The 21,808-nt window shown below is 35.5% G+C and overlaps 1 protein-coding gene across 1 annotated transcript in view; it reads left to right on the forward strand.

Annotated features, from left to right (window-relative positions):
• The window catches only part of LOC140168070 (zinc finger protein castor homolog 1-like), a 64,765-nt gene that overhangs the window by 10,092 nt on the left and 32,865 nt on the right, over positions 1-21,808 (forward strand). Inside the window, 3 exon segments of the mRNA XM_072191373.1 lie at positions 6,378-7,437; positions 7,440-7,733; positions 7,736-7,874. Of these exon segments, the coding sequence (XP_072047474.1) occupies positions 6,378-7,437; positions 7,440-7,733; positions 7,736-7,874 (1,493 nt within the window).

Below are 21,808 nucleotides of genomic sequence, written 5' to 3' on the forward strand. Positions count from 1 at the left end.
CTTGGTATAGCTTTGGTTGTGTTAATGCATGCTTAGCAGAGGTATTTAAACAGTATGCAAATTGTTTCTATCTATTGGAATTCTCATTGGGAAATGATAAAAGAAGAGACTATAGGAAAAAAAATCGCCAAGGCCAATTGCATATGAATTCCTAAACAGCGACAGTTCAATATTATTTTATGAAAACCCCTCGATAATGCCCTTGCGGATGATGAATTTCATGAATAAACAAAGCAAAATTTTTTCAGATGTCATTTTATTATATATTTTTTTTGGTCGTAACTCATGGCACATTGATGTAATAAACAATATAGCCCTCCATAGCGTCACTATGGAATAAATAAATTGATGCTCCCTGCTTCAGTTTTCTTGTAGCGGTGGAGTGAAACTGGGAAAATGAAAAAGGGGCCACTTCTCAGTAATAGCAGTTATCCGATATGGGCTTGTATTGCAAATCGTTTTATTTCCATCGTTTGACAGACGAGGAGAGGGAGAGAGTGCCTGCTTTGGATAAAATGCCATTTTCAGCTTGTTATTTATTATTATAATCATTTCTCATGTGTGAGGTGGGAAGGATTTTAGGATGGTCCATCTGGAGAGACACGTGTGCGACGTCGTTGAGGTAGGCCTGCTGTTGTTATGATTTGGTGATTTGGAAATGAGATTGGGAGGCAGACAGATCAGACTATGCGGTAGAGGAGCAAAGTTTTAGATAAAATGTCATTTCCAGGTTGCTATTTTTATCAGTCGTGTAATTTCTTATGTGTGAGGCTTGTACTATTTAATGGTCTGCTCGAAGATGTGAGATAGGCCTCATATAATTTGATAATTGAAGTGAAAGAGAGAGAAAAAATACAGAGTTTGGGAGAAAGAGAGAGAGGGAATGGTGAGTGAAAGGGGGAGAAAGCAAGGGGGGATGAGAAAGAGGGAGGGAGATGGGGTGGGTAAGAGAGAGGAGAAAGAGAGGGTGGATTGAGGGGAGAGTATGGGAGGGAGGCAGAGTGAGAGAGAAGAGAAAAAAGGTGAGAGAAAGAAAAAAGGCCGGGAGAAAAGGGAGATTGAAGTGAAAGAGAGAGACAAAATACAGAGTTGGGGAGAAAGAGAGAGAGGGAATGGTGAGTGAAAGGGGAGAAAGCAAGGGGGAATGAGAGAGAATGAGGGAGATAAGAGAGAGGAGAAAGAGAGGGTGGAATGAGAAAGGAGAAAGTATGGGAGGGAGGGAGGGAGAGTGAGAGAGAAGAGAACAAAGTGAGAGAAAGAGAAAAGGGAGGGTGAACGAGTAGAGAGAAAGGTCTGAGGAGGAAGATTAAGAGAGGGAGAGTATTTGTTAAGGAAAATTCTTGATGCAAATAACATTTCAAGTTCTCAAATTCTACAAAATACTTACGGACATTTTTTCATATGGTCTGTCTGGAATTAGCGGGTTGCACAGACATACGAGGCTTGTCACAATTTGATAATATTTAAAAATGCAAATGTATTATTTTAGCTTAGGGGACTGATTGCACCGATGATAAGAGAAAACAAAATTAAATTTTGTAGTGTATACGCGCTTACTTATACACTGAGAGAACAATGATTTAATTATAACAGGGGCTAATTTGGTACAATTATGTTATTTTTAGAGCAAAGTTGGTCGGTCGGTGTCGTGTTGGTAAAAGATGGGAAACACATGGTAGCTTAATTAGGCAGGGAAATTCTAGTTTGGTGATTTGGGTAATGTATCAGCCTGTTTGGAACATTAATGTTATTTGATGAACACTAGAGTATGATGATATGAAGTATCTGTTATTATGTGTTTATATGTGATAATGGTTATTGTGTGATATTATGATAAGCATTGTTTGGTTGAAGCCCCAAGATTATACTGCTGAGACCTTAACCCCCTGAGCACTACCTGCCGATCTAACATTGCCTCTGATTGGTCAATTACGTGATATCTTCACTTTAATTCACCCCAATTTTTTTGTGCGGTGAAATTATTCTAACAATGTTGCTGATTGGTCCAATTGATAATGAAATCTTCTTTTTGGCTAATCGACAGGTAGTTCTCATGGGGTTAACCATGACCAACAGACTCATTTTTGAGCTTACTAAGTTGCAGGAAATGGTACAACTTCTACTCCTGGAATATCAATTCTAAGAAATGAGGCCAATTTTGTGGGAAATCCTCAAAATCATTTCCTGTTTCTTGAAATAGGAAATAAAAAATAAAGTGTAAAACACAATTTGATAATAATTTTATCAGCTGCTGAGTTGGATCAAATGCAAAAAAACAATAAGATCAATAAGGATATTTGTCAGTGTGTAAAAACTGTATATATCATTAAAATTTGCCTTAAAACAAGACTGCTTGGATCTTGCAAGGTTTCAGTTCTATAAAACTACTGAGCTAAATTGATCCAGATAATATAGTACCCACACTCCCCCTGTGGAAGGTTTAGCTAATGTCTTTCACAGAGGGAGTATGAGTGTCAAATGGAATAGACAATTTGGTAACTTCCATTTAAGCCATAATAAAGGGGGAGTATGGGTTTCAAAACTATTGACCAATTGCATTTGAAAACATACTCCCTCTGTGGAACATATTTCCAAAAATCTTCCACAGTGGAAGTGTGGATTTTAACTGGAATAGCCCATTCGGGAGCCCATTTACATTGCATCATGATTGTTCTTGGAATATCCTGGAATTTGTTCCCCAGGAAATGCTACAAATACATTGAGTTCACCATCTAGACACTCGTAACAATTTGAACTGAGCACCGTGTTGTAGCAGCTCTAGTACTACATGGTACATTAGGCACCCAAGTATGCCCTGCAGCGGTACTACGCAAGCAAGGCTGACTTTCCACCCTGCACCTGCCAAACTTTTGTCCAATCAAGTCACCCCATGATTTCTAAACGAGTAACAAATAGCTTTGTATTGTTAACTTAGTTGTGTTAGGTTATATAAGTAGGTAGGTCATATGTGTAGCCTATGGGGTTAGTACAATGCAATTCATGTGTAATTCTGTCATTCACGGTTTGCTAGGTAAGCAGACATTTTTTTTTCTTCTTACAAGTCGGTAGCCTTTCAGCTCGAGATGTTTTACATGTATGGCTCGGAATACAGAGTTTATCGATGCGGCGGGCGAGAGGGGAAAAAGCACTTTTGTGAAGAATTTTCCGGCCGTTATACTCGTGGCCTGCATTGAATACGTAAGATAATGAGCACAATATTGTGGCCAATTTCATTATCCTCGCTGGCTGACCTAAATCGAATCACTTTTACGTCATCGGCTGTGTCTGGGTTATTAAAAAAGATAAAGAAAAGTTACATTTTTACCTTCAGTACTAACTTAGTGTTATCTTATCGTGCTAAATTTAAATTTTGTTACATCACAAGCTGTGTGTGGGTATTAAGAAAGATAAAAAAGTAACATTTTTACCATCAGTATCAAATATGGGTAAACAGTTCTGTTATCTCATCGTGCCAAATTTGAATTATTTTATGTCGCAAGTGCTGTCTGGGTTATTAAGAAAGATAAAAAAAAGTTAAATTTGCCCTCAGTACTTACATAGGTAAAGAGTAGTGTTAGCTTACGGTGCCAAATTTGAATGATGTTATAGACAGTGGTTTCTATCGCTACTTTGGTATAAACCCCATGAGAACTACCTGCCGATTGGCCAAAAAGAAGTTTTCATTATCATTTGCACCAATCAGCAACATTGTTAGAATAATTCAACAAACAAAAAAATTAGGTTGAATTATTTGCAAAGCTCCATTCTGATTGGTGAGTAAAGTGAAGATATCATGTAATTGACCAATCAGAGGCAATGTTAGATTGGCAGGTAGTGCTCAGGGGGTTAAGAAAGATGAAAAATGAGGCATTTTTACTAGCCTTTGCTTTTAGAGTTAACATTTCCAATATGCATTGATATACATCTATCTATATAGAGCAGTGTTATCCACTGCTACTTTTTGAAAATCTTATATTTTATGAGAGTGGTGTTTTTATTGCTGGTTCGAAAGTAAGAAGATGAAAATGTGATATTCTAGCTTGTCAGGAATGTTTTTGTGGTAACACTAAGAGGTCTGACAGTTTTGGGGAGTCTTGAGGATCTTTTTCTTGATTCCCCTGTAGCGATATGAATGAAAGTAACAGGTATGTCCCATTGTATAGGTTTTAATAAATGTAAATATTGAACTCCAAGCTTAACGGGTCATGGGGTTCTTGAGATATGTGTCAAAATAGTATTCACAAAAAATAATTCAGATACTAGCTTGGCTTTAACCCAAATTAAGCAATTTCATTAAGCAATTTCAATTGTTTAAGATTTACAGTCATTTTAACTCTCTCCACGCGTGTGTCGACTGCAGACGACAAGTTTCAAATTTTGTGTAAATTTTTCAAAAATTTAAGAATTGTACATTTTCATGACCATATTTGAAATCAGCATGACAAATGCATTAAAATGAGTACAAACAAGCCTAGTATTCGTTCAGTGGTTCTTAAGATAGCTCTTGATATTTTATATCTAAAAACTTGAACTTTATGTTGAAACTTATGGCTAGTACGCAGAGCATTAAGTACCAACATCCATTAATGAAAATACTTAGAGCACTTACTTGAAAGGCAGGCAGATTTGTAAAACAATATTTTCTTCAAAGCAGCACTAAACCTTTTATTGATTTTGTTTTGTAGCATTAATTTTAAGTACCAACATGCATCAGTGTGAAAAAATAGCAAGTCTACCTAGTCGAAGTTGGTTCACACGCAAATTCATACAATAATCAATTTATGATATCTAGTTAGTATGTGTTTAGCCATTAGCAATGTTGAGAATAAATTATTTCCTACATTTTGTGAGTGACCTCCAATGTGAGAAAAATGTTAATTACCAAGCAAAGATGTAGAACATTTTTTTTTCTCTACATCATCTATGTTTTTCCTTTGTGGGCATGCCATAGTACATACACGTCTTATCTTTCTTATTTTTCTCGCTCGGTCGTCTCAAGCGCTTGCTTATTTTTGCCCCTTTTTTTTACCTAGCTTGACTGCAATGCCGATGATGGAATTGATAAAAAATAAGCCCAGTGTATCACCTTTGGGGGCCAGCACTATGTTTACACAGGATTTTGTTCACATTTAATAACATCGGGGAAAAAATTTCATAATGAATAATCCGTACAGTGTGTCTCTCTCAGGTCAAATATACGATGACGCATGCGTTAAGGACCACGGTCCGGCACCGCACGACAGAAGCATAGGAATGCCAACAATTTGTGTTTTCATGCTGGATTTGTGCGAAATATGAAAAATTAGTATATTACTCAAAAGGCTTGAATTATTAATAATCCTCTTGGTGGCTTTGGGTGACCAAATTGCATTCGCAGTGTATTTACCAAGCACGATAGAGATAATTGGAAATTTTTAAAATTCAGATTAAATTAATGAAATGGCAGGTTTTGTTTATTTTGAGCAGCGGTAAAGCTGGAGTTTTATTTTTACAAGTCGCACAACAAATGCGGCAATGCATATTCATAATAGCTACAAGGTTCTAATGTTTCTGTTTATGTTATATTAATTTTTATTTCAAATTCTCCAAGGTCTGGTAATCGAAAATGATGTTTTAATTGGGGCAAAATTCCCTGTTTCTGAATTGATAAGAAGGGGTTTCAGTTTCATGCATATAAAATTATTGCATTTAGGACAAAAGTGGGGGAATTTTAATTGTTTTGTAGTATTGTCATTTGGCCATGATTTTTGTTTCATGGTGGCTCTTTAATGTTTCTCTTTGGTATCTTTCTCTTTGGTATCTTTTCCTTGTTGTGTTCATCTTTTGTTTCTCTTCATCTTCTAATGATGTTGGGTCAGCCATTTCTTACAAGCTGTTTTATTTTGTGCAATATTGAAACGCTGGGTGAAAAGCTTTAGTAAAGATTAAGGCATCTTATGATATGCCCATTGATGTTTTTGTAAACCATTTGAGAGTTTATCTTACTCAAATTATGTGGGTGGGTAAGAAATCTGGAGGTAATGATGATATTTGTTCCAACTTCGGTGAACAACACATAGTCGCCTGGCTTCAACGGTTCATCTTGATGATGGTTGGTAAGGGTATGTAAACCAGTAGCATTTGTGACACTGAGTGTAATCAGCATGTAATTTTGTTGTGACATTGGGCTATTCCAGTTAAAATCCACACACCCCCTATGGAAGACATGGCATTAATCTCCTGAATGGGTGGCTCCATTTGAAATCTACACCCCCTGTGTGGGAGATTAAGGTCATGTCTTCCATAGAGGGTGTATGGATTTCATCTTCGATAGCCCATATTTTTGTGTTTCCCTCACAAGCACTAAATGTATAATTTATTTTTCTTTGATGTTACAGCTTCCACGAGAATCGCACTAGCACCAGTCACACATGCACCAGTCTAGCGCCACCACACTGCCGCACTGCAGCTGCATCCACCACCAAAAAACACACCACCGCCACCAGCAACATGCGAAAAGTCACTCTCAAGCTAGACGCTATCTGCGCAAAGCTGAAGAAGGGTCTCGGAGATGCCGTCAGCGGAGAAAGCGACGCGTCGTCGGCCAGCGCATTGTCCGACAAGATACACAAAGAGGACTCGCTGGAGAAGGAGTTAAATCACAATGCCATCAGGTCAGAAGAAACCGGAGAGACAATATGCCATGATCCCCTGGGACAGGACAGACTGGGCATGAGAAACAATGGCCTAGACAATGGGTCTGAATCACATGATAGCTATACTAATAATCATGTGGATGAAATTAATGTGCAATCACAAGAAAACAATAGCAGCTTATTCTTTAATTCTTCCTTTGACAACGGTGGTGAAGATGACACACCAAGAAGTAATAATAGACACAGGGATACACCAGTACTGGACTGTGTGGAGTCGGAGAACAGAACAAGTACGCCAAAGAGTTTATCAGGTGCAAGCAAGCGCAAGTCGAGAGGTGGCGGCGGACTGTCCACTCGGCGCATCGTCTCGGAGCTGACGCCTGGGGACGATGCCGAGGAGAACAGTAACGGTGAAAGATCGTTATCGAGTCTGCCTAACGGAACGAGAGACGGGTTGTCGGACAGTGTCCACGGGAAAGACGAGGAGGATGATGATGTAGAATCTCAGGGAAGCAACGCAAACTTTTCTATGCAAAGTCTACCGGATAGCAGCAGCAGGTTAGACGCCATTAATGATCACACAAAAGACGTTGAAAGCAATAATGACGATTTTGAGGATTCAATGAACAATTCCACCACCGGAAACGGTGCGATGGACACTGCCAGTTTTGTCGATGATGAAGAAGATGAGTCGGATCCGTGGGGAGATTCCCAAGCTTCCCAGGATCCATGGGGTGATGACGATGATGATGATGACGACGATGATGGGGACAATCCAGACATGTCACACCCGATAGTGAACACTCCGGCGCGGGTAGCAACGATCTGAAAGCAATAAGAGAATATGCAGAACGCAGCGCTTGGGATAATGAAGAGACGCCAGAGATCGAGGAAGGTCTGGCTTCCAACGACGTCATCACCGACGTCGAAGTCGTTAACAATAGCAATAGCAAAGACAAAGCAAGCGTTCCATCAGATACTTCCAGCTCGCAACCATCACAGCAACAGCAATCTCCAGTCCTTGCTCTTCCTTTCGCAGTACAGCACAGCCTTCAACATCTTCCACCCCACCAAGCTACGATGCAGCAACTGGCATGACATCAGCGGCGCATCCAAAATTTGACCAGAAGGCTGTCAAAGAATATGCCACCGATACGATGAAGGAGCTTCTAGGGATGTACGGGTACGAAGATTCTGGCAAAGAAATTGACAAACATGCGCTGGATAGTTTCAGCTTCAGTAAGTATTTGTTTGTTGGCTTGCTTTTATGTTTGTTTGTTTATTTTTACGTACTTGGTTTAGTTAGTCTTCCCTTGTTAAACATGCATATATTTAGGCACATGACACCACAATACACTGGCTGAAGCATATGCACAATCATATGCATAAACTTACCAATTGATGCAAAAATAAATCCCTTTTTTTTTTTCTTTTAATTTTTTTTAGTCACCATTTCTTGATTTCCAAGTTTTTTTCAGAAAGATAGCTTTGTAATTTTCAAATTTTGGCAAACATTTGCCATAAATTCTCACATATATTTGCCATTTCTCACTACTTACTGCCACAATGTTTTAAACTGTCATCGCCTATTACAATTTATTACACAAATATTTTGTGTTTTTATGAATCTTTGAACTCCCCCAAAGGGCACCTCAACTTCTTTTTATACATCAAAATAGACTATCAAATTAGAAAACAGTGCCATTTAATTGTATTTTTTGCTGACTGATGTATTTCAATGTTTGTTTAAGCTTAGAAAGTCGGAGTTAAGAAATGTTTTTGCAAGTCTTTCCCCATCCAAGGTTTACATTATAAACAAGCCCCACTCTTGGTGATCTTCTTCACTTTCAACTATAATATATGTACCTGTATCATTTTCAGCCAAACAATTTTCTTTTTACCGAGGTAGTAGAAAGAAGTTGAGCACCGAGGTCGCAGATTGTTGGGTCAGGTTCAGAAATCGGAGAAGTTTTAGCTTCAGACTTTGACATTTTAAACTAATAACTCAACGAGTTAATCATTGTTATTATTAATACTGGTGTTATTCCGCCAGAAAGATGTTTTCATTTGAGCACCGAAATGTTCAAAACTCTCCAACATTAATTTTGATTTTAAAAAGTAATGAAATTGTTATTGAATTTTAAGAAGTTAATAGATTTTAGAGTAAGCTGTGTTAATTGATGGTCGGATGAATTGCAGAGGATTTGCGTTTTTGCGTGATATTTGAGTTTTGATGCATGAACTCTGACATTAAGGTGTAGTCTGGCGCCGTACGTCGTTCATAGAAATTCATATCATAATATTATAGGCTGGTATTGTGTGGAAACCAAATTAAAGATCGGTTTGATGGCGATTTGAGTTAGTGTTGATATCCACGACAGCTTGCCGGGGTGAGATTGGGGATAGAATTACAGGGAATATCAAACTGTGTAGTTAAAACAGTAAATATGCCACAGGGATGGAAAGTCTACATAATTTTGTAGCGGTGCTATCCATTTCTTCCGCACAAAAAACCTAACCCTTGAATCAAACCATACCTTGCCCTACCCTTAGGTGAGGGGAGATGGACTGTCAGTTGCAAAGGCACACATATGATACTTGCACACATGGCGGCACTAGAAATTGGGGGGGTTATGGGGAGTAAAGTTAATAAAAAATCAAATGTTTTGCAAAATTGCTGAAAAAGTGAAATTTTTTCATAATTGTGGGTTTTTACTGGGGGCATTTCCCCCTCCCCATGCCCCCATGGTGCTGCTGTTGCTTACACACCCTCCTACCCTCACCCCACTCCCCTTCACTGTCTACACACACACCCCCACCCTCCCCACATACCAACCATACAGCACACACCTTTTTGAAAATATGAGGACCAAGATAAAAAATAAATTAAATTTGTTGAAATTTAAAAACATATGGCCCATCATTCCACTACTGGCTGTATGCTATTGCCAAGTTGAAAAGGCGTAAATTGCTTGAACAATTGACATTTAAACTTTCCTCAATTTTGAGACGAGGGAAGCAGTGAGGTGTTTTTTTGTGTGTGTTTTTTTTTTGCTTCAAAATTAGGCAACTTTTTAACAAGACTCAAAATTGTCTGAATTTCTACCTATCCTCCCTCTGTCCCTTATTTGACCCCTTCCTTAGAATGATTCCCCTCTTACCCTAGTAATCTTTCCAGGTAATACATTGCCTATTCTGCAAGGACAAAAGGACATGCTAAGAAAGTAATAAAACCAACAAGAAAGCGAGTAAACAAATTCTAAATTTGCAGCGCTCGTCTAATTTTGTTGGCAAACGATAATATCATGATGATCCTCATTACACAGCAGCTGGATATGGTCACATGAAGATGCAGCAAACTATTTCTATTTATTACAGATGCCCTGCCTGCTACCTGATATTCTAGCTATTTTTGTTTTACATTGCTGTAACCAATCTTTTTATAAAAGGGGCCCCACTCGCTCATTTTTTGTCCTGACGCAAGGACTTTTTCTAGAAATACTTAGCGTATGTTAAAAATTCACATGGTCACGTTAATCACTGCTTGTACCTTGGTCAGAAATGTGATTTGGAAGGAATTAAGAGAGGGAAGTCGTGGAAAATATTGTTGACAAATAAAGATGTAGTTAGAAGCATGTTGTGAATGATGGTATTAGTGATCTAGGGGTGTCTTAAAATAGACTCAAAATACATGCACATGTTTAGTAGTAGGGATGACCAATGAACCATCAACTTGATTAGAACACTCCCATAGACATGCAGGGAGCTCAACTGTGCACTGCTTGCACATACATTTCTAAATTGATCTCATTCTTTTATTTTTCAATATTTTTCTGTAAAATTTGGGGAAGTTACTGCCAATTATATTTTGTAACTATCTTGCAAATTACAGCAACATAACTTATTTTGTTTTTCTGTAAGTGCGAGTCAAAATTGGTCCATCGCCACAGTGCGCTTAATTGCCAGTGGCTGAGTTTAGCACTGCTCAAGAATGGCACAAAATATTCAAATCAGTAAGATCAGGTGAAAAACGTGGCCTACTGAGCTGTAATTTGGCAGAGTTGCCAGTAATACCTCTATCGTACCCTCTGTAAAAAGGTTAAAAAATTGAACAAGTAGATCTCGAGTTACAAATTAAATCACCAGCTTCCCTTTGGAATTTTTATATTCCTTTCAAATCATGTTAAGAAGACACCTTTCTGAACATAAATGTGAAGTTTCGTGCTCATTCGATGTATTGTTCACCTGATCTTAACCCTAAATGTTTTCTTATATTTAGGCCTATAACATCTACAACTTGCTGCTGGCTATACCTTGTTTAGGACTTTCAAAAGAAGTACCTGAATGTGCAACCATAACTGTTTCAAAATAGCCCGCGATAGTCATGCAGGTAACTCCGAGGTCAAGCATTGAATTGGTTTGAACAAAGATACTCATAATGTATTGAGTGCTACTTTGGTTTGAATGAGGAATACTACAGGAATACACATGAGCATGATGAGGATAATCTCTATTGTTGTGAATGAGTCAATGACCTTCAAAACTTAAGATTTTGTTTACATACACCTACTAATTGGTCATATTAAACCCAATAACATTGAAATTCTTGGTTGTGAAAAAAAAGTTCACCTACTTAGTGCAATTTTGATTTTGTGCCATATCGGCTATCTTGGATGATTTTTGGCAAATGTCCTCTAAATGCATGATTTCAATGAAAAAAAAAAAAAAAATAAGTTATGCCAGTGACTAGTTAAGTGCCATTTCATAAGAAACCCTTTGATACTTTCACAATATGCTTGTTTCATGTTTGCAAATATGTTAAAATAAAGAAATATATAAAGGTAAATATATGCTTATGCCAATTTTGCTCCCAACTGCTATTTTTGGACCTTGTCATTTTATTTCGTTCCAATGACCGGTCAGAATGGGAAACTTTGATCATTCATCATTCGAAAAGTTTTTGACCGATTTTGACCATTTAACCACCAAAATACTTCTGTTGATTAGTTCTACTCAGAAAACAATCTTTTGTAGCAATAGGGTCAACATGAAATTTTGATGGTTATCCCTATTAGTAGCCATATTTGAATAAGGAATTTATTCATGGTATTTTTTGTTTTATATAATGATGTAAATGATCTTTTTGTAGGTGAGGCCCTGCTAGATTATTTTGGCTCAGGATGTGCATGTTTCGAGAAATATCGCAACTTTGGTCGGATTTGGGTTGGTCTATTGGTGGTATTGGTAAAATGTTGGCATTATTTATTATACGGTCTGTTTCTCATTGAGGAAGCTAGTTTGGTGTGATTATTAGTTTTGAAATGACTTTTGACATAAATGATCCAACTCATATTTCATTATTTTTAACTATTTTATTTTATAGTAGCAAAGTTTCTAGAAATGCCGCTCTCAAGTTAGTCCATAGGGTATATTGCTGATCCATTAATTATCCTTTTCTGGTGCATTGTGGGATAGAAAAGGGAGCAAATTAGCGATCGATTTACTCCTTTTCTATCCCACAATGCACCAGAAAAGGATAATTAATGGATCAGCAATATACCCTATGCTTAATATAATGTAATTCCAAGTAACATTTAAATGTTTTGATTCGTGATGACTGTTTTCAATGTGAAATATTATGAGATGAAATTAGTAATAGAAAAATAAAGGTAAAATTAATAACTGCGGGTTACTACTAAGGTATTGCTGTTCATTAACATGTCATGTGTAGGAAAAGTGAGCTGGGCTATTCTTAAATAGTAATGGAATAACATGCACATATATACTAGGCATAATGTAATCTGATGCTGGGTGATGTATGGGGATAATTAGGGAAGAAAAGAGAAATCAAATTCAAGTATAGTCATATCGTAGACTTGAAAGGAACAAATAAGTACATTATTTAAAGATTAATTTAAAAACAATTTTGAAAAATAAATTGCTTAGTTAATGTAATAATATAATAAGAATAATAAATTCAAAGTATAGATCTCTGGTAAGGCATCCGTAATAAGAATAATAAATAGTTTAAATAAATAATAATTAAATAAACAAATGTAAACATAAATAAATATTTAAAAATTTTTTTTATTAAAATGAACTTGTACCAAAAGGTTACAAATCCCATAGCATCGTTCTCAAATCTAACTTTATGAAACAAATAAATAAGCAAATAAATAAATAAATAATAAATAAATAAATAAATAAATAAATAGATAAATAAATAAATAAATAAATAAATAAATAAATAAATAAATAAATAAATAAATAAATAAATAAATGATAGGATAGAGGAGAAGATTATAAGAATAAAAAGCTATAGAAGATTGAATATTCTCAATTCGCACTTTTCGAACCAAATTGTCCACATTTCATGTACCATACTGACGCGAGTATTGTCCCATCTACAAGTAAAGTCCCACCCCCAAATTGTCGAAAAATGTCAGAAATTTAAAATTTTGAAATTCGGGTATAGTCCCACCCCCCAATTTTGAAAAATGTTCTCCCAAAACGGGGTGGGACTATTCTCGCGTCAGTACGATATCTTAGAACTGCGCAGAGGAGGGTTCACAGCCGTCAAGCGCGAGCGCAGAACTGGTGGATTTTGTAACATCAGAGATGGTCTGTCACTGTTCCCTTGCACTGAACAAGTACTAAATGTATCTCGAACTTTTTAAGCGAAATTTTACATTTATCTAAATAAATATTGCAAAACTCATGCAGAATTGTCTAAAATGTACTGGCTCATTGCAGATTCAAATGCTCTTTAATTATTAAAATGTTCATTTTAAAAATGAACTGAATTATAACATAAATGTATCTGTGGGGTAATAAAACATAGTTCAACATCAATTTATATTGAATAATTTATATCAAGTCCACTTTCATAATGGAAATCCGATTTAAATCAAGAATTTTGTCTACGCCATTCCTGTACATCGCAATCTCTTATTATACTCATACAATTTTAATCAAACTTTATTGCAAATACATATTGAATATATATCTGGAAACGATATTAAAACCACAAAAGCAAGAAGATGAAGAGAAAAATAAGCGACCGTGGTACTAATTTAGCAGCCATAATCATCGCATGAACTCTACATAGCCACAAGACCAGACTTATGTTCCATTAAAGTGAGTCGGCTTTTATTTCAAGATTTGGGCAATAAAATATAATAATTTTAGACAAAAATGACTCATGAATCTTGTATGGGAAAAGGAATTGAGAAACAATGTATATATAATGCTGTGGGCTGAATCTATTTTGAAAGGTTGTGGCGGTCAGGTCCAGAAAAAAATGCGTATCATAAAAAAGATATCCAAACATTTTCACATATAGCAATATATTTCACAATTTTTAAGTATTTCATTATTTAGGGAAGCAATTTCCTACCAAATAGGAAAAACTTTCCCTCCAAATGTCCAAATTTCCCTCCTTATGCCAACACTTCCCTGGAAAGAGTTTCCTAGATTTTGATGTTTTTTCCAGTTTTATGTTCTTTATACAATTCACAATAGCATTATTAAAATTCGATATGTATGGATCTTTTGTGTGTGTGTGATTATCCTGATATATCACCTTTTCCAGAGTAGCAAGTGTGGTGGTTCTTAAAGAAATTATTTTAAAACTTTTCTTTACAATCAAGATTTACAAGACCAACAGAATTATTATTATAAAATTTGAATATCTGGACAATTTTGCTTTATGCATATAAAATCTGGTGTGTTTATTTTTTGGGGTTGTTGGTGGGGTATTTGTTGCAAAACTGGATTAATATTGACATTATGCAAATTTATACAGATTTTCATGATTTTTAGGGTCATTTAATACATTTGAAAAGAACTTCAGACCTATTTGAAACAGGGTTTTTGTTGTTGCCTTAGATGTACATTTTTATAAAAAGTCTTTTTTTTTCTTTAAATATGTCAATAATCTTCCAAAACAAGATGTTGAGCTGGGTGTGACCTTTCAGCTGGCTTCACTAGGATCCACAACATGCTCATCTATCAGGGGAACAGTTCTTAAACCCCAATACATTTGTAGATTCATTGAATGACCTTTGAAGATTTGGGTACAAAATTTGCACTATGATTATTCAATTGAGGTTATTGGACTATTGCCATTGGGATGAGGCTCTTGTGGTCCATAGTGCTTGCTATCCATCTATCCTAGGCACTCACTGATACCGTGGATTTAATAATAAAATTGCTTTTTTGTACCAACTGCCTGGCTCAAAATTTGCTACTGAACCATTAAAAATTAAATGTCAATTTTGATTTATATGACTACGACTGCAGACCAGGATTCGTGATTATTAGTTTCGTGATTTTTTCCCTTTTGTACATCATTAAAGTATGCTTTAAAATTAATGATTTTTGTGTGATGACCAGATCTTTTAAAGATTTTGGTGCTGTTAAATGTTTGGGGAGGGAGGGGCACGAGGGGGATTTGCCCCCAGTCAGAACTGTTGCCCCCCCAGTAAACCCCCAAATTACAAAAAATCACCTTTTGCAGCAATTTTGCAAAATTTGTTGATTCCCCCTGAAATTCACTTTGCCCCCTCAATGCCCCCCGAAAAAAATTCCTGGCACCGCCCGTGAATGTTTCAAAAACAAGGTTGTCTCTGACTTCCATGCTGGGGGGTACACTACACCTAAATCTTGTCACCAAAAGACCCTACTTTTTATACAATCGTATCAAAGCCTAGGCATCATTTCATACAGGGTGACCCAATAAATGCAGAGCCCAAAAAGTATGTTAATTTTGTCTGAAGACCTGCATTGGCCCACACCTCTCAGTAAGGCTTGACTTAAGTTCTAACAAATACTTTTTAAAGTATCATTTCTATCATAAGTGTTGTATGTTGCTACAGTGTCCTCTAAAATTACTAAAATATTATTGTGGTTAAATACAGATAAATAAAAAAAGGTATTGAAAATTCCACTGGTAATCAAAATATAAAAATGTAACCAGGAAAAGTGAGAATGATGGCAAGGATTAGGCTGTTCTAGATCTCCTAAAAGCCTAAAATTGTTTTAAAATATCCTATGATTTATGCTTTCAGTCATTTTAAAAAACAAGTCTTTCACTTTGTTTATTCATTCTCTATATCCACATGTCTACAAAGTACTTATTTGACATTTACTTATTACAAACCCTTTTCCTCAAATAAACCACACATTCTATGTGCTACGTCTATGTATTTTGATTAATTTTCAAAGTGGCAAATCCCGGTGTACTAGAGAGCTATCATCAATTTTGTAAATTATCATATTTTTCTGACACATGCAAGTTTGTTTCAGTATTTTGCCAGATGGATACAATGCTAAATTGTGATTATGTTTTTGTAATTAAATGGAGTTGTGGAATCTTTAATGGGTCAGCAAAAAATGAATTTGATATTTATGCTTAAAATCCTATTCAGTAAATTACTGAATGAGATATTTTGCCCTGTTGTGCCACAAATTTGATAAATTAGCGTTAATAGGCCAAAATGAATTTGGTAATATAAGTTCTATTCAGTAAATTAATGAACTAAATATTTTACCAGTTGCTCCACAAATTGATGAATTAGCCTTAATAGGCCCATTTGGTAGAAATAGCTCAATGCTTTTTTTTCATAAAACAGCAAATAAGTCAGATGTAAATGTTGATGGCTTTTGCTGTGTCCGCTGCTTACATTTACATGTATGTTGATTATGAGCATCGGTTCTGAATTTCTTATGTGCTTTAATTCTTATTTCCTTGTGAAATGCATTTATTTCTTTATTAGATTGATTTTGCATTTGCTAATACACAGTTAATCACATATCTGACTGAATCTTAATGTTGAATAATTTAGGCTGCCCTGCATACTCCTTAGAAAAGAGTTCTACAGAGTCCTGTATATAGAGCCTCAAAAGAAAAAGAGTTCTTGAAAATGGTTCTTTCTGCATAATGATATTCATTTAGTTCATGGTTCTTTCTGGCCTTTGCAGAACTATATTAGGTAGATAAGGTTCTTCAGGCAGTTCCAGAACCTTTTTGGTTCTTCATAGAACCATTTAAGGTTCTACAGGCCAGTTCAAGAATCTCTTCAGGTTCCACTTGAAACCACTTTTTGTAAAAGTCGGGCAAATCACCAAAAGGCACTTTTGTTATTTCAGTGTTTTGAAGCAAAAGTGAAAGCAAAATAATAATTTTAGGTATATAAATCAACATGAAAATCAAACTAGATTTTCTTGATTGTCAAATAAAACATGCCAAACAGAAGAGGAACTAAGCACCGTCTATATTGCTTTTTTTTTTTCAAATTGCCTCAATATGTAAACTAGTAATAACACAAAATAGTTTTACATCAATTTATCGTTAAAACTCATCAAAATACAACCCTCATTCAGTGCACTTTTCCGTAATATTAGGCATGCTTTTATTACAAATCCCAGTGAGTTTGATCAAAACCGACATCAATACGGAGGCGATGAAATTTGTGTAATTTGAGCGGATTTTTTCCTAGCTTTTATTGTTTTTTCTGTGAATAATTTAAGGGAAAATGAAGCCTCTTGAAGGTCAGCCAACATTACATTTTATTCACTGCTATTCCTCATTTTTGCCGCCTCAGGGTACGTAGACCTATGAGGTTTATCAATATTGTACTGTTAGCACAAAAACATCTGCTAGTTTGGTCATATTTATTTTATCTTTATTATTAGCTTCATTTTATATCATCTTAAATGGATTTCATATTCAAAATTGACCAAAAAATATCCTCGATTTTGTTTCCAATATTCAGAACGTCAATACGGTGGACTTTTATTTGTGTAAAGCGAAATGAAATATTGTACTTCTGGCTTTTTGTAATCTTATGATCTACTTGAAAATAAAATTGATTTTGTCGGAATACAAAATTGTCCCTTCGATTTAATTTCAAATATTTGGAAAAAAGTCAATGAATTTTACCATTGAGTCTGGTACAATGTCCTTTTTTACCACACACATATTGATTTCAAATTGAATTTTATGTCATTTAAATTCATTTCATAACCATTTTCGTTTACGGCTAGAAGTATGACTAAACTCCTATTTTTCAATTCACTAAAATATCAGTTCACAATTTGAAAGTGTCCTTTTTATAACCACAATGTAAATTTTCTTTTCTGAAACTATTGTTTCTAGTTTACTTTAATACACTGTGTACATTGGAACATTTTTACTCAAATTCACAGTAAATAACTCATGGTTAGCTTTTCCAGTAGACTGTATTGATTTTGTACTATGTTCAATATAAATATCAGGCCTCTTCTAAAGAAGTTTTGGACTATTTTTGCCTCCTCAATTGTGCAAATGACACTGTGAGAACAAAGGCTACCAAGACAACCAGTCCATGGGAGGACTTAAGATAATACACAAACAGGGCAAATTTATTTGGTAAGAAATATTGATATTTTACTAGGAGTACCTTAGCAACCGGATTGCTAGACTGGCATCAAGTCTGGGAGGGCATTGTAAACTTTTGTGGTGGTGTTTTTTGTGGATTTGGTTAGAATTTTACCATTCTCTAAAAATTTTGTGTTTATTCATCCATTAGTTTTGTTTGTTTGTTTGTTTGTTTGTTTGTTTGTTTATTTATTTTGTTTCAAATTATTTATTGATTGATTGATATGTTGATTGATTGATTGATTGATTGATTGATTGATTGATTGATTGATTGATTGATTGATTGATTGACTGATTGATATAATAGTTCAACTATGAGATTAACTTTTTGTAAGTTTGAGCAGGAATACTTTCTGGCAGGAAATTTTTGCAAGGTATTTTTTCTTGCTTTTCATGATAAAAGCCCACCGAAATATTTTGACCAAAATGAGTATAGCTAGGGTTTTGGAACCACAAATCAAAAAAAAAAAAAAACTGCAAACTGTTCACAGCAGATAAAAATCATTAAAGTTGAGGCACTATCCTGTTATACAGCCATTGATTATCTAGAGGGCAGCAACTACCCCCTTCCTCCTGCTGCAATCATGATAATATCAAAGAAGAGAGTCTCCCTTTCCCCCTGCTCTTAGAAAATATTCCAACTAATGAATCACATGATATCCTCACGAGTGACTTCTCTCATTAATATGCATACATATTTCAATGTTATTAACTTAGCTGAGTTTATGAATAAAGATGAAATATAATGGTCAGGGAGTAACCGGAGGGAGTAAGAGCACTTGAAGGAATGGTTACTGCTTGTAATTCGGCTATTAATTCCGTCACCTGACCGTCCCTATGACTGACTAGTCCCATTAATATGGATAAAGACCAAGTGTGTGCGGATTGTCTCCTCATAACGGGATGTTTTGATACGTAATAATTGTATTATTTCTTCCTATAGCCAACTTGTCTATAAGTATGTGTGTGTGCGCGCTCCAAAAACTGCACACACACTTTGAGTAGCCTCCGATGTGACGAGTGGCGTAATCTCCCGTGTGGGTCCGCTGCATAAACAAATACAACATTTTTGATTGATCTGTATAAAGACAACAAAATAACACATGAATCAATTGGGTTCATATCAAGAAAATAATAGGGAATAAAGAGAGCGAGCTCTGGTGGCCACCGCCAGGAACATTGTGATTATTAGGAGAGAAAGTATCTGAAAATGATCAAATTTAATATTGATTAATGTTAGTTGAGACCGCAAAATAACACATGAACCAAATTATTGGTTCATACTGACATGACTGGAAATGGAATGGGGACGATGGAGCTAAGCTTGAGGAGAAAAATATTAGGATGATTGTGAGGTGGAAAAAATTAGAAAATCTAGACAAATTAAAATCTTGTTATGTGCAGTAATTTGTTGGGAGTGAAAAAGAATAAAAAGTTAAATTCCAAGCACTATTTTCAGCTGATAGTGCAAATACAACATTCAAGTTCATAAAAAAAATCAAAAAGCTGAATTTGTCAATTAAGTCCATGGTGTGTTTTTGCAGAGTTCCTGAATTTTCAGGCAGGTTCAACATACATTTTGGGCTGCTCTACCATATCAGACTCGTCTTTTGGAGGGGCTCTACTTAAATTCTTCCCACATCTGCGCGTAACTCTTTCTCCCTAGCCACCTCTTAAGTTTGTTTGGCTTATAATTGGCAAAAAATAATGAGACTCATAACATCGTGTATTGATATAGAATGGTGTGCACACATGTTGGGCAAATGTTGGCTTATGTGAATTTGCGCATGCGTATGTTGGGACTTGATTGATGGACGCAAAAACAAAATCCAAATAATTTTGGCCAAATATAAGCAGAACAAACTTTAGTCCCAGTTTTTTATTTCTTGTGCAAACCTGATTTCCATTTTACCAAGTCTTGGTTCAAGCCTATGGGTTTGTATATACCAATGTTGTGTGTTTTGGGTTGGACCTTGGGTCTTGGAAACGGGAGAAGGAAATAGTTCCACTTCTCTGACTTCTAGTATCATGTTGCTGTGTGCATGCCATATATGAGTGGAGTTGACTGTAGATCTAGGTTTTCCTTATTTTTTCTAAATTATGAAGAAATTTATGGAACATTTCCTCCGCTTAGTGTTCTCACATTGAAAAAATGATTAAATTATGTAGAAAAGGCCAGGTTTTGAGTCATTCACAAAATCCATGTTTTTTTTGAAGAATAATAAGACATTCTGAAATGATTGCAAACTCAGTAGAAAGCATCCTTAATATGCTTTTTGAAAAGTATAATCACATTTTTAAATGAACTCTGTAGCACCAAAGAAAATACTTTTGAGACTTTGTACATTTTTCTCATATTTTGAATTGTTGAAATGACAAAAAGAAATATTTCTGAAAATTTATATTAATATTAATGTATTGACCAGATTGTACTTTAATTGTCTCTACTAAAACAAGATATATGGAAATATTGAGCATATTATTATTAGATCAATGGTGTCAATAATGCTCTACTTGGTCAATCATATGGTCACTACTCGGTGGTCAATCATACACAATTTTTAACAAAATTGAATTTTGTTGTATCATATCCAATTTATCCAAATGAGGAATTTTTAAAGAGATTCATGGCAAAGCTTAATAAATTATAATAAAAATAAATCAACTTTGGAATAATTATAATTGTAGGATTATAATGCATTACATTTTCCCTGAAAGTGTGCGCTCGTGATATATGCTACACAGAAATGAATGCATCAGTGAACCGATATAAATATGTCGCCATAATCTGCTTTAAAAGGAAAAAACAAAAATACCCTAAAAAAACGAGCAAAGATGTGAAACTAAATTATAAGCTTATTAAAAATAGCCCAATGCTGAATAAGCAAACTGGCTAATTGGCATATCCAAATTTGGCAAGCGAGCACGGAGCGAGGCTGGCTCTGAGTATCATACAGAAGAAGCTGCTCATTTTACCATGAAATAAAGGAGCAGTGACCTTGCTACAACATCACTGTCTTCTTGAAGGAATGTGCAACTTATTCTCTCAAAAATAGATCATCTCATCGTAGCATGCTAATTAAGTTTTCTTGTGTATGCCAATGTAGTAATATGTTCACTTCCTGGCCTGAAGTCTCGTATAAAGTGATGACTCGGTTTCCAAATTTGCCACCGACACTGATTTTATTCCAGAAGCGGCATGTATTTGGCCTGAATAAAGACTGAATATGCTATATTCTGTAACTTATAGATGCTATTATTTGACTTGTTAGTCTTTGGGCATTTGGAAAATCAAAGCGATATTCTGTAAAAGAACTTGTGCCTCTGTGAAGTTTTCAGAACTGTGGATCAGGGATTGAGGCTATTGAAATATTGGAGGGTTTGCGATGGGTTGGGTTATGCTCACCTACATGTGGCAAAGTTCAGTATTCTATATGACTATGTACTGGTAGCATACTATCTGGGTATTAAGTCTCATATCTTGATATTTGGAGAGTCACAACACACATGTAGTTTCTAATAGCGGTCATCAAACTGTGCCTGTATGGATGAGGCTAATGGGTCGTGATATTTTGCCTGGGAATGATTGATGAGATTTTGGATTTTGATGAAAATTTCCAATAAAAGGATTAGATTAATATACATGGCCGTGGTGTAATATTAACAATATTGTTTTGCACCGTTTCTGGCTGGTTTAAAATGCCACTTAAATTAATTCAAGTGTGTGGGTCTGATACCTTGCCGGTTCAGTGGA

The sequence above is a fragment of the Amphiura filiformis genome, chromosome 13 (genome assembly GCF_039555335.1).
Source record: "Amphiura filiformis chromosome 13, Afil_fr2py, whole genome shotgun sequence".
In the NCBI taxonomy this organism is placed as follows: domain Eukaryota; kingdom Metazoa; phylum Echinodermata; class Ophiuroidea; order Amphilepidida; family Amphiuridae; genus Amphiura; species Amphiura filiformis.